Source organism: Hypanus sabinus, chromosome 15 (genome assembly GCF_030144855.1).
Source record: "Hypanus sabinus isolate sHypSab1 chromosome 15, sHypSab1.hap1, whole genome shotgun sequence".
Taxonomy (NCBI): Eukaryota; Metazoa; Chordata; class Chondrichthyes; order Myliobatiformes; family Dasyatidae; genus Hypanus; species Hypanus sabinus.
Window position 1 is genome coordinate 51,405,808 of NC_082720.1, and position 14,579 is coordinate 51,420,386.

A 14,579-nucleotide genomic window follows, 5' to 3' on the forward strand; every position below is an offset into this window, starting at 1 on the left:
CGATATTTATTGCTTATTTATTTATTATTTTCTTTTTTTTGCACTTGCAGAGTTTGTTTTTTTCTCGTATATTGGTTGTTTGTCCATCCTGTTGGGTCCAGTCTTTGATTGATTCTATTGTGCTTCTGGGATTTACTGCGACTGCCCGCAAGAAAATTCATTTCAACCGGTTGTAAATGGTGACATTTATACTTCAATTGACCAGATTAAATGGTAGGGTAGGGTGGACGGGCCAAGTGAACTACTCCAGCTATTTTGTTCTTGTGTTTTCTTTGGGATTCTTCTAGAATAGCATAAGATTAGAGATAAATCATATAAAAATTCAGATAATCATGTTGGTTCTTGTCATTTACTGCCCTGTGACCAACATAAAAATGAACAGAAAAAATTATACAATGCATCAAGTTTTTTCCTATTCCCAAGCAAAATACCTACTTGTACCAAGAAGCAATAATGCCTTCATGCATAGGTATTCTTCATAGACAACCTTAAGATTTTTGAAATCCAATGCGACGTTGCTCATTCCTTTACACAAGCTGTACATCGTTGACTGCTGCATCCGTTGCCTACGAAAAAGGAAATGTCAAACATGTTTATCATTCCTGTTGCATTCCTTTGCATTTGCTATTGAAAGGATTGTAAATTAAGTTTTTTTTCCAAAAGTGGAAATCTCTGAGAACTGCTTGTATTCAATATTCAGGTGAGTTATGCTCCGTGTAGTACTTTAATACAATGAAAATAGTCTGTTTGTTTTTCAAAACCATCATGGTATGAACACGTCTTATTCCAATGTCATTTGCCTGGTCATCCAGCTGGCTGAGCAGCTAAATTGATTAAAGGCAGTAAATCAGGAATTACAACTTTTAACTTCTGTTTTAATCATTTTACTGAGTGTGAAATGAACTCCAAAACATACACATTAAGGTCAAGTTCAAATCTGAAATATCATACGTCTTCATAAAAATTGCAAAACTCATACTAATCTGAAGTCTTATTCATAAACATTGTTGTTTTTAAGGTGTCAGATTTTGCTATATTGTTCTTTCAGCTTTATATTTTGCTAAAAACTCGTCTTGAAAACATATAACGTATGGCTGAGAGGGAACTGGATCAGCCATGATGAAATGGCAGAGTAGAGCTGATGGGCCGAATGGCCTAATTCTGTTCCCATATCCTGTTCTATCTGTTCGGAAGAATAGTTCGCAAGCACATTAAATTAATAATTAAATTGGAGAGGACCGTAAAATAGTAAGCACACTTTGTGTGTCAGATCAAGAAATAACAAATAACACACAAAATGCTGGAGGTACTCAGCAGGTCATGTAGTATCTATGGAAATGAATAAACTGTCAACGTTTCAGGTCAAGACCTGTCTACGTTTCAGGTCAAGACCTGTCTTTATGAAGAGTCTCGGCATAAATTGTCGACTTTCATTTCTAACCTGCTGATTTCCTCCAGTATTTTGCATGAGTTGCTCTGGATTTCCAGTATCTGCAGAATTTCTTATGTTTATAACAATCTGTAACTTTGATTTTCACATCTCATCAATAGCCTATCCTAGTCCAACCATGGCTAAGAGAGCTCAGTAACACCTGCACTTCTTCAGGAGGCTAAAGAAATTTGGGATGATCGCATTAATGTTTGCAATTTTTATCAATGTACCATCAAAAGCATCCTATCCAGATGCATAACAATTTTGCATAGTGATTGCTCTGCAAGAGACCGCAAGAAACTGCAGAAATGTGTACACAGCTCTGAACATCACGGAAACTAGCTTCCCCTCCATGGACTACCTATACTTCTCACTGACTCAGGAAAGCACCCAGCATAATCAAAGATCTCACCCACCCCAGACAATCTCTCTTCTGTTCTTTCAGAAAATACAAAACCCTGAAAGCAAGTACCACCGGGCTCTTCTGCCCTTCTGTTATAAAACTATCGAATGGTTCCCTAGTATAATAAAATGGACTTCTCACCTCACAATCTACAAACCCCATTTCCAGAAAAGTTGGGATATTTTCCAAAATGCAATAAAAACAAAAATCTGTGATATGTTAATTCACGTGAACCTTTATTTAACTGACAAAAGTACAAAGAAAAGATTTTCAATAGTTTTACTGACCAACTTAATTATATTTTGTAAATATACACAAATTTAGAATTTGATGGCTGCAACACACTCAACAAAATTTGGGACAGAGGCATGTTTACCATTGTGTTACATCACCTTTCCTTTTAATAACATTTTTTAATCATTTTGGAACTGAGGATACTAATTGTAGTAGATTTGCAACTGGAAATTTTGTCCATTCTTGCTTGATATAAGACTTCAGCTGCTCAAAAGTCCATGGTCTCCATTGTCTTGATTCTCCTCGTCATGATGTGCCATACATTTTCAATAGGAGATAGATCTGGACTGGCAGCAGGCCAGTCAAGCACACACACTCTCTGTCTACAAAGCCACATTGTTGTAGCCTGTGCAGAACGCGGTCTGGCATTGTCCTGCTGAAATAAGCATGGACGTCCCGGAAAGAGACGTCGCCTTGATGGCAACATATTTCTCTCTAAAATCCTAATATATGCCTCAGAGTCAATGGTACCTTCACATACATGCAACTCACCCATGCCGTGGGCACTGATGCACCCCCATACCATCACAGATGCTGGCTTTTGCACCTTTCGCTGATAACAATCAGGATGGTCGTTTTCATCTTTGGCACAGAGAACTCGACACCCGTTTTTTTTGAAAACTAGCTGAAATGTGGACTCATCTGACCACAGCACATGGTTCCACAGTCTTTCGGTCTATCTGAGATGAGCTTGGGCCCAGAGAGCTCACCGGCGTTTCTGCATAGAGTTGACGTATGGCTTCCTCCTTGCTTAATACAGTTTCAAGTTGCATTTCTGGATGCAGTGACGGACTGTGTTAAGTGACAATGGTTTTCCGAAGTACTCCCGAGCCCAGGTGGCTATAATTGTCACAGTAGCATGACAGTTTCTTAGGCAGTGCCGCCTGAGGGCTCGAAGATCACGCGCATTCAACAGTAGTTTCCGACCTTGCCCTTTACGCACTGAGATGTCTCTGAATTCTCTGAATATTTTCATAATATTATGTACTGTAGATGTTTAAAGACCTAAATTCTCTGCAATCTTGCGTTGGGAAATGTTCCTTTTGAACTGACTAACAATTCTCTCACGAACTTTGGCACAAAGGGGTGAGCCACGACCCATCCTTGCTTGCAAAGACTGAGCCTTTGATGGATGCTACTTTTTCTTTCTTTCTTTTTCAATCTTTTTATTGAATTTCATATATAAAAAAAAACATATCATAATATTGAATAGGTTATAAGTGCACTAGACTTGAAGTTGAATTAGTAATAAGATAACAATATCTTATTAAAATATCAGCAAAAAATAGTACATTAATCAATCAAACCTATATTAATTATACATGAAAAAGAGTAAGAATAATCATCAAAAGAAAAAAAAAATTAAAAATACAAGAAAAAAATATATATTGAAAAAAAATTAAACCTAAACTAAACTAACATGGGCAGTAATAACAGTTTATATGTATATGATAGTGTCAAAAACTCCGGAACTCCATACCAGAACAAGAATAAAAAGAGAAAAGGTCTGGAAGAGGCCAAATTAATTCATATGAAAGTGTCGAATGAACGGTCCCCAAGTTTCTTCAAATTTAATTGATGAGTCAAAAATAGTGCTTCTAATTTTTTCTAAGCTCAAATAAGAAATAGTTTGAGAGAACCACTGAAACGTGGTAGGAGGATTTACTTCTTTCCAATTTTGTAATATAGACCTTCTGGCCATTAATGTTACAAAGGCGATCATTCGTCTAATTGAAGGGGAAAACCGATTACCATCCTCATTTGGTATACCAAAAATTGCAGTAATAAAATGAGGTTGTAAATCAATATTCCAAATTGAGGAAATGGTAGCAAATATGTCCTTCCAATAGTTATGTAAAGTGGCACATGACCAAAACATGTGGGTCAATGAGGCCACATCTAAATGACATCTGTCACATTGAGGGTTAATATGAGAATAGAATCGAGCAAGCTTATCTTTAGACATATGGGCTCTATGTACAACCTTAAATTGTATTAAAGTGTTTAGCACATATAGAAGAAAAATTAACCATTTGTAAAATTTTTTCCCATTTATCTGTTGATATATTATATCGAAGTTCTTTTTCCCATTCTTGTTTAATTCTACCTGAAATTTCTGGTTGTATCTTCATAATCATATTATAAATAAGAGCCACTAATCCCTTCTGACAAGGATTCAAGGTAAAAATCATATCTGAAAAATCTATCAAAGTTGAATTGGGGAAGGATGGTAGAACTTTATGTAAAAAATTTCTGATTTGTAAATATCTAAAAAAATTAGATTTAGGTAACTTAAATTTGTTGGAAAGTTGGTCGAAAGACATCAAACTACCTTAAAAAAAAAGATCACGAAAACATATTATACCTTTCCTTTTCCATATGCTAAAAGCTTGATCTGTCAAAGAAGGTTTAAAAAAAGAAGTTATATCAAGAACAAAGTTTTTCAGAGTAAAAAACTTACAAAATTGAAACCAAATTTGTAATGTGTGTTTGACAATAGGGTTGGATATCTGTTTATTGAATTTAACTAAATCAGCAGGAAGAGAAGAACCAAGAACGGAGAATAAAGAATATCCCTGTGCATCATTGCATTCTAAATTAACCCACTGTGGGCACAATGGTGAATCCAAATCTAATTTCCAATATATTAAGTTTCGAATATTATTCGCCCAATAGTAAAATCTAAAGTTAGGTAAAGCTAAGCCACCATCTTTTTTAGATTTTTGTAACTGCCTTTTACTTAACCTGGGGTTTTTATTTTGCCACACAAATGAAGAAATTTTTGAATCAATGTTATCAAAAAAAGATTTAGGAATAAAAATTGGTAAGGCTTGAAATAAATATAAAAATTTCGGTAAAATCATCATTTTAATAGCATTAATCCGACCAACTAATGATAAGGATAAAGGAGACTATCTTGTAGTAAGTTGTTGAATTTGATGAAGCATAGGTAAAAAATTCAATCTGAATAAATCTTTATATTTCTTGGTAATTTTTATACCTAAATAGATAAAGTTATCAGTAACAACTTTAAATGGTATCCTGTCATTCAATAAAGTTTGCGCATTTAAAGGGAATAATTCACTCTTATCCAAGTTTAGTTTATAACCAGAAAAACTACCAAATTGAACCAACAAGGATAAAATAGCCGGAATAGACCTGTCAGGATCAGAAATATATAACAAGTCATCAGCATAAAGTGATAACTTGTATAACTTCTCATTACGGGTAATACCAAAAATATTAGGGGATTCACGAATAGCAATGGCTAGAGGTTCTAATGCGATATTAAATAATAAAGGACTTAAGGGACAACCTTGTCTTGAAAAAAGAGGATCTGTAATTATTTGTAAGAACAGAAGCAACAGGTTTATAATATATTAATTTAATCCATGATATAAAATTAGGACTAAAATTAAAATTTCTCAAGGCATTAAATAAGTATGTCCATTCAACTCTATCAAAAGCTTTTTCAGCATCTAATGAAATAACACATTCTGAGGTTGTGGGTGAAGAAGTATAAATTATATTAATCAATTTTCTAACATTAAAAAAGGAATACCGGTTACTAATAAAACCAGTTTGGTCTTCTGAAATAATCTCTGATAGTAACTTTTCTAATCTAATAGCTAAAATTTTTGTAAGAATCTTAGAGTCTACATTTAATAACGATATAGGGCGATAAGATGCACATAAAGAAGGATCCTTATCTTTTTTAAGAATTAGAGAGATAGTAGCTTCATAAAAAGACTGGGGTAATCTCTTCTTAGTAAATGCATCATTAAAGATTTCACATAACCAAGGGGAAAGCAAAGAAGAAAAAGTTTTTAAAAATTCTATAATATAACCATCAGGACCAGGAGCTTTCCCTGAATTCATTGATGAGATAGTCTCTCCTATTTCGGCCATAGAAATAGGAGCATCGAACAAACTCCGATCTTCATCTGTCAGTTTAGGAATATTCAAATTGTTAAAAAAAAATTATCCATCATGGACAGATCGCCATCAAATTCTGATTGATATAAAGATTTATAAAAATCTTGGAAAGTATTATTAATTTCTTTATGATCAGTAGTCAGATTACTGTCTTGTTTACGAATTTTAATAATTTGTCGCTTAGTCGAAATAGCTTTTAATTGGTTAGCTAACAATTTACCAGTTCGATCACTATGAATATAAAATTGAGCCCTGGTTTTAATTAATTGATTCTCAATTAAAGAAGATAATAATAAGCTATGTTCCATTTGAAGCTCAACTCTCTTCTTATAGAGTTCTTTGGTAGGAGTAACGGAATAAATTTTATCAATTTCTTTAATTTTATCCACTAATAAAGCAATATCTAAATATCTTTGTTTTCTTTTACCGACAGAATATGAAATAATTTGTCCACAGATAAAAGCCTTAAAAGAGTCCCAAAGTATTCCTCTGTCAATCTCTTCGGTATAGCTTGTTGAAAAAAGACAAGTCAATTTGCTGTTTTATGAAGGTGATAAATTCTGGATCTTGAAGCAAAGTAGCGTTAAGTCTCCAAGATCTAGTATTATTGAAAGAGTCCGAAATCTTCATAGATAACTTCAAAGGTGCATGATCCGAAATGGCAATATTTACAATATTAACAATATTTACAATCAGTAACATCTGCTAATAAACGATGATCAATAAGGAAATAATCAATTCTAGAATAACTGTGATATACATGTGAAAAAACAAAAATTCTTTATCTTTAGGGTTCAAAAACCGCCATATTTCAGTAATTCCCGAATCAACCATAAAGCAATTAATAAGTAAGGCTGATCTATTCGGAAGAATTCAAATAGGTTTAGATCTATCCATCAAAGGATTCAGACAACAATTGAAATCTCCACCCATTATCAACATATATTCATTTAGATTAGGGAGGGAAGTAAATAAACGTTTAAAAAATTCAGTGCAGTCAAAGTTTGGAGCATAAATATTAACTAGAGCCACTTTTCGATTAAAAAGTGAACCAGTTATCAACAAAAATCTGCCCTGTGGATCAGAAATAATTTCATGATGTGTAAACGAAATTGAGGGGTCTATAAAAATAGACACACCCCTAATTTTGGCGGTACAATCCAAGTGAAATTGTTGACCCTTCCAGAACCTAAAAAAGTGTTGATTATCCTCCCTCCTAATATGGGTCTCCTGTGCAAAGATAATATTAGCATTTAGTCTATGGAATACTTCAAATATTTTTTTACATTTAATCGGATGATTTAAACCATTAGTATTCCAAGAGATAAAGTTAATAGACTTATCCATCATGCCAATATTAATTGTATATATCATAAAAGGTTAAAAAGACACATAACCTATAATTCAGGAAGAAGGAGAAATGATTCAGGAGCAACCGGAGAACATGACACTTCAACAATATTAATAATTTAAAGTCGGCCCATAAACTAAAAGCAAAAAAATAAAAAGCAAAAGCGTGAAAAAAGATCCCTACCCACTCCCCTAACCCCACGAAAAAAAGCCAAGCGGCAGGCGCACAAACTAATACTAATATTACCCCCAGTTCAAGATGGCAACTCCATGAAAAGAAAAAAAAAGACTATATAACACCCAGATATAAATACAGGGTTGTAAAAAGAAAGAATATATATCAATCAAAATGAAAAAATAATATAATAAAGCAAAAGATCATTAATAAAAAAGGATAAACATTAAAGTTTAAAATAGTGTAATATGCCTTTAAAAAAAAGATTCCATATTCAAATACAAGAAAATGACGTTTCAGAAACAGAGACTTATGGGAAGAAGAAACGACATTTTGAAAAAACCATATTACAGAATATAAATGTAAATTCACCAATCTATTAAAATTTTTTTTTAAAAAAAAGGTAATCAAAATAGGATTAAAAAAGGATTCAATAATCACTACAATATATAAAAAAAAGGTCCAAAAATCCAAAACATTCGTCCCATTTTCAAGTACAAGCAAATAAATGCTTACGGAAAGCAAAGTCTAATGGGAAGAAGAAACGACATCTTAAAAAATAAATCATTATTACAAAGTATTAACGTGTATATCCAATTCAGAGGAAAAAAATTAAGAAAAAAGACATTATAGTAAAATTAGAAGAGCATCTATAAACCATGATAATAAAAAAAAACAGGTCTACAGACCAAAGTAAAAAGCTATACCGCAGCTTCATAAGTTAAAGCCCAAAACGAAATGGCATCTTCTCTCCAAAAATTCTTCAACACATAGTTCAACTTGTACTAGAAGACCGATATTCTTCGACGAATTTCTTCGCTTCTTCCGGAGTATTAAAGAAGCGCTGACTGTCGTCACTCAACGTAATTCTAAGATTCGCTGGGTATCTTAAAGCTTGTTTAAGTCCAATCGAATGAATCTCTGCCATCACTGGTTTAAAAGCGATTCTCGCCTTCATCACTTCAAATGAATAATCTTCAACAATACGAAACTTGTTGTTTCTGTGAGAAATCATACCTTTCTGACGAGCTAATCGGATTAAAAGCTCTTTCTCCCGAGGATAATGGAGGCGAACAATCACAGCTCGTGGCTTGTCTCTCGAGATCGAAAATCTCGAAACTCTGTAGGCACGATCAATAGTAGGTTTAGCCCGCAAAGCGTCCTCGCCAAAAATTTCCCACAATAAGTTAGAGAAATATTCAGTTAAGTCACCAGACTCAACATTTTCAGGAAATCCGATAATTCGCAAGTTCTGTCTGTGAGATCGGTGATTTTAAACTTATTCTGCTCCACTATTTTAGCTGTCGACAGTACCTTCTTCTCCAAAGTTTCAATAGTACGTATTTTTTCACAAATTAACTTGTCAAGAGCCGCAAACTTTTCTTCATGCCGTTCAATATCTGCTGCCTGCGATTGAAGCTTGGTATCAAACGATCTAACAACTTCTTCAAGCTCAGACATTTTCGCAGTAAGCTTATTTTCCAGACTTGCAAGTTTAGTATCCAGTTTAGTATCCAGAAGACTGGAAATTGTCTCAAGAGATGGAGGGTCTTTAGAGGATTTCTTAGATACAGACATTTTAAGTTTGAAAAGATTAAATCAAGTATTATTTTAGAAAAGAAGTAAATCGTAAATATCAACCCATGTAATTAAGTACGAAAAGATTTGATTAAAGGGTGATTATAGTTTAAAAAATGAAGAGCGCCTAAAAGGCAGATGTCTACGTCGCCATCTTGAAACTCCGCCCCCGGATGCTACTTTTATACCCAGTCATGATACCTCACCTGCTACCAATTAGCCTGCTTAATGTGGAGTCTTCCAAACAGGTGTTACTTGAATATTCTATGCACTTTTCAATCTTATTTTAACTCTGTCCCAACTTTTGCTGAGTGTGTTGCAGCCATCAAATTCTAAAATTTGTGTATATTTACAAAATACAATTAAGTTGGTCAGTAAAACTATTGAAAATCTTTTCTTTGTACTTTTGTCAGTTAAATAAAGGTTCACGTGAATTAACATATCACAGATTTTTGTTCTTATTGCATTTTGGAAAATATCCCAACTTTTCTGGAAATGGGGTTTGTACATTGTGATGATCTTGCACCCTGTTTACCTGTGCTGCACTTTCTCTGTAGTTGTTACTTTATTCTGCTATTGTTTTACCTTGCTCTACCTCAATGCACTGTAAGGATTCGATTTGTATGAACAGGTTGCAAGATAAGCTTTTCACTTGTATCTCAGTACACGCTGCAATAATAAACTGATTAAAACCAATAGTAATCATGTTATCACAACAGTGAATGCTAATAGTTTTGCTGTTGTTACAACTGAAAAATCTGGGCCAAAACATTGCTTTATTTTAAAATTGTTGTAATTAACTGTTTTGATGCACAATGTATAATAATGTCTCTAAAATAATGTTTTTAATCAAACACAAACTTATGACTCAAAATATTAGCATTTTGAACCATTAATTCAGATCACTTTAATTTACTGATTATGAACTGTAAATGTAGAAAGTGCTCTCCTTACCAATTCCTTTTAATTCATTACCAGTGAACAGAACTATTAACAAACATTCCCATGTCCGGAACTAAGCTGGCAATCATTGCAGACAAACATCAAGTTTAACAGCATTTGCACAATTAATGACAAGGACAAATCCAAGAGATCTGTGTTGTTATCAATCTCTCTACTGTTTTGGAGAAAGACTGAAGAGCACACAAAATTTGGGTGCAACTGATGACACAAATCCATTATTATGGAGAATTGAACATCTACTAATTTTTTGCAAATTTTACAACTATTGCAATGTAGTTTGCCACAATTTTTTCACAAAGTGCATTAATTATTTCATCATTATGCCTTAAATAGGCAAAACCTGTAAGAAAGTACTTTTGCTAGTAATCTGCAGCTTTTTGCTTATTATATCCAATGTTAGGCTCTGGGCTTACACATCTTTTGCCACCATTATTGAACAAGGTCAAAATGTAATGTTCTTCAAATCTTAGAAATCAATAGAAAATCACTGGTATACCTGATCCATAAATTAATGAACTTTCAGAAGATTTTACTCATTTTATCTCAATCTAAATGAACACTACAACCCCCATTAAACTATTTTGTTTTTGCTACATGCTTATTTATTTTGTGTACTTTGCCATTCCTGTTATACCAGAGCACAGTGCACAACTCCCCTTTTAGATTTAAATAATTTTCTATTTAAAAAAAAATCTATTCATAGAGCTTCCTGACTCTGCTTATCTCATTGTATCCTCTGTTTTTATTAAAGTAATTCTATGCTTTGTCACAAATCTTTGTCCTACATTCCACTATTCGCTTTAATCTTTTCTGTTAGAATAAAATGATTTGCTGGGTATTGAGCATTTTCTGTTTTTGTTTCAGATTTCCAACATTGTTTCTCCAGTCACAGAAATTCTACAAGCGTTTGTATCTTTTATACCCTCTGCACAGCAGGCTCCCCCACTTTCAAGATAAGAGTTAGCAAACCTTCCAACAAAGGATAATTTCTACATTTCCAAATGTTTCACCTTGCCTGCGCTCATTCATCACATAAATACTGTTCTGATCATCCTCCATTATACATGGACCCAGGATCAGATGGAATTGGGGTAAAAGAATGACACAGAATGCTTTATTTTCAAGTTTGGCAAGCTGTTACTGATGGAGAACCATAGACATTATGAATAGTTTAGGCTCAAGCACATATCCATATTAGCAATTTGCTGAGGGATCCAGTAATATTTTCAAGTTTGCTGGCAATGTTGAACTAGGTGAGATTGTGAATAGAGGATGACGATGCTTCCAGGAATAGAACTTAGCATAGAAACAAAGAAAATCTACAGCACATTACAGGCCCTTCGGCCCTCAAAGTTGTGCCAACCATGTAACTTACTCAAGAAGCTATCTAGAATTTCCCTACTGCATAACCCTCTATTTTTCCAAGCTCCATGTACTTAAGGGTCTCTTAAATTACTTTATTATATCCGCCTCTACCACCTTCGCTGGCAGTACATTCCATGCATCCACCACTCTCTGTGTGAAAAGATTACTCTGACAAAGATGGGCTAAATTCTCTAGTTTAACAGACAGCTAGATTTTGTTGAAACTTGAGGTATAGTTGGTTCTGCTGGCTAAGGAGTCTAGGACCAGGGATCACAGTTTCAGAATAAGGTGTTGGCCAATCAGAAGTGAAATAAAGAGAAATTCCTTTTCTCAGATTTACATTACTTTCTATCCAATTCCCTTTTAAACAAAAAGCAACCCATTGGTGAGAATAAAAATACCTCCAGAACATAGGAATGTACAGTTAAACTAAGCACAGTTGGATCAAACCTCAGTTCAGGGACTTGGCAATATTGTTTCATACCTCTACTTAATAATAATAGTTACAATGTTATCATTTTGCTCTTTAAAGACAACTTTTGAAATTGCAATACAGTACTTACTCATCAAAGACAAGATCTGGTGCAAAGAACAGCATGCGACTGTTGGTATGTTTATAAGATCTCCAAGCAAGACTGAACACCATGAGAGACATCCAAGAATACTGCAGCAGTGTCATTTGGTCATCCAGGTGTAAGGATCTGAATCCTGCAGAAAGAAACCAGTTTTCAACATGATCCCACCTGAACAATTAAATCATGAAAGGGCATTATCATACCATCTACCCCTAGCACAATCTTCTAACAGAAAGTTTAAATATTCCACCAAAATTAAAAATCTGTGGAAATGGCTCTTAGAAATCTATACTTTTTACTAAAGGAAGGGGACACCAGCATGGATGAAAACAGGACAACAACGGCTGGAGCTTCTAGCGGGAATTTGGAAGGCACAGGATCACAAAGATGAAGTATATCACAAAGATGAAGTAGTAGTATTCTAAAGGGAGGATGACACAACCATGGCTGACAAGGGAAGTCAATTACAGCATAAAATGAAAAGAGGGGGTATATAATACAGCAAAAAATTAGTGGGGTTATAGGATTGGGCATCTTTTAACCACCAACAGAAGGCAACTAACAAAGTCATAAGGAGAGAAAATATGAAATAAAAAGGTAACTAACCAATAATATAAAAGAGAATACAAAAAGTTTTTTCAGATATACTGTATAAACTAAGGAGAGCCAAGAGTGGATAACGGACCACTGGAAATTGCTGCTGGAGAGAAGCAATGGGGGTACAAAGAAACAGTGGACAAACTTAAGTGGACAACATTAACAGCATACCAGAAATTTGAAAATGTCGGGCAGAAGTGAGTGTACTTGCCATTATTAAGGAGAAGGTGCTTGGGAAGCTGAAGGTCTGAAGGTAGATAAGCCACCTGGACCAGATGGATTACACCTCAGGATTCTGAAGGAGGTAGCTGAACAGACTGTGGCGGCATTAGTAATGATCTTTCAAGAATCACTAGACTCTGGAATGGTTCTGGTGGACTGAAGAATTGCAAGTGTCACTTAGCTCTTTAAGAAGGGAGGGAGGCAGAAGAAAGAAAATTATAGAGCAGTTAACCTGACTTCAGTGGATGGGAAGATGTTGGGGTCCCATAATTAAGGGTGAGGTTTAGGGTACTCGAAGCACTTGATAAACTAAGCCAAAGTTGGCATTGTTTCTTTAAGGGAAAATCTTGCTGGACAAATATGTTAGAATTCCTTGAGAAAACAACAGGTAGGATAGTCAACGGATGGAGAGTCAGTGGATGTTGTTTACTTGAATTTTCAGAAGGCCTTTGACAAGGTGCCGCACATGAGCATGCTTAACAGAATAAGAGTCCACTGTATTACAGGAAAGATACTAGCATGGACAAAAGATTGGCTGACTGGCAGGTGGACAGAGTGGGAATAAAGGGGGTCTTTTCAGGTTATCTGCGGTGACCAGTGGTGTTCCGCAGGGGTGGGTAATGGGACTGTTACTTTTCACATTTTATGTCAATGATTTCGATGATGGAATTGATAGCTTTGTGGCCAAATCTGCTGATGAGACGAAAATAGGTGGAGGGGTAGTAGGTAGCGTTAAAGTAGCAGAGAAGGACTTGGTCAGAGAAGGAGAACGGGCAAAGAAGCGGCAGGTGCAAAATAGTGTAGGGAAGTGTATGGCCATACACTTTGGTAAAAGTAATAAAGGTGTAGAGTCTTTCCTAAATGGGGAGAAATTTCAGAAATCAGAAGTGAAAAGGCACTTGGAAGCTTTTGTGCAGGATTCCTTAAAGATTAACTTGCAGGATGAGTTGATGGTAAGGAATGCAAAGACAATGTTGGTATTCATTTTCCAAAGACTAGGATACAAGAGCAGGGATACAATGCTCAGGCTTTATAAGGCATTGGTCAGACTGCAGTTGGAGTATTGTGAACAGATTTTGGCCCCTTATCTAAGAAAGAATGTGCTGGCATTGGAGAGGGTTCCAGAGGAGGTTTATGAGAATGACTCTGGGAATGAAAGATTTTATGCGTGAGGAGCGCTTAATGGCTCTGGGCCTGTACGTGCTGGAGTTTAGAAGAATAAGAGGGTATTTCATTGAAACCTATCGAATATTGAAAGGCCTAGAGTGAATATGGAGAGGACTGTGTTATAGTAGAAGAGTCTAGGACCAAGGGGCACAGCCCCAGAACAGAGGGACGTCTATTTAGAACAGAGATGAGGAGGACTTTTTTTTTGCCAGAGGGTGGTGAATCTGTGGAAATCACTGCTATAAACGACTGTGGAGACATTGAGTATATTTAAAGCAGAGTTTGATAGATTCTTGATTACTCAGAACATCAAAGGTTACAGGGAGGAAGCAGCAGAGTAGGGCTAAAAGGGAGAATAAATCAGCTATGATGGCATAGCAGAGGAGATTCAATGGGTCAAATATTCTTATTCTACTCTTAATGTCTTATGGTCTTATGAAGGTTAACATGTTGGAAGTTTCTCTGAGTAGGTTCACTACAGTAATACATAGGGTGCCTTAACAAGAGATGATTGGACAGTCT

The 14,579-nt window shown here is 35.1% G+C and overlaps 1 protein-coding gene across 5 annotated transcripts in view; it reads right to left on the minus strand.

The window, feature by feature from the left end:
* The window catches only part of LOC132405521 (glucocorticoid receptor-like), a 119,485-nt gene that overhangs the window by 14,533 nt on the left and 90,373 nt on the right, over window positions 1–14,579 (minus strand). For all 5 annotated transcript variants that reach the window (XM_059990399.1, XM_059990401.1, XM_059990398.1 and 2 more), the window contains exons 6-7: window positions 12,060–12,204; window positions 436–566 (exon numbers count right to left, since the gene is read on the minus strand). In XM_059990399.1, coding sequence (XP_059846382.1) covers window positions 436–566; window positions 12,060–12,204 — 276 coding nt within the window. The remainder of the gene's footprint in view (window positions 1–435; window positions 567–12,059; window positions 12,205–14,579) is intronic.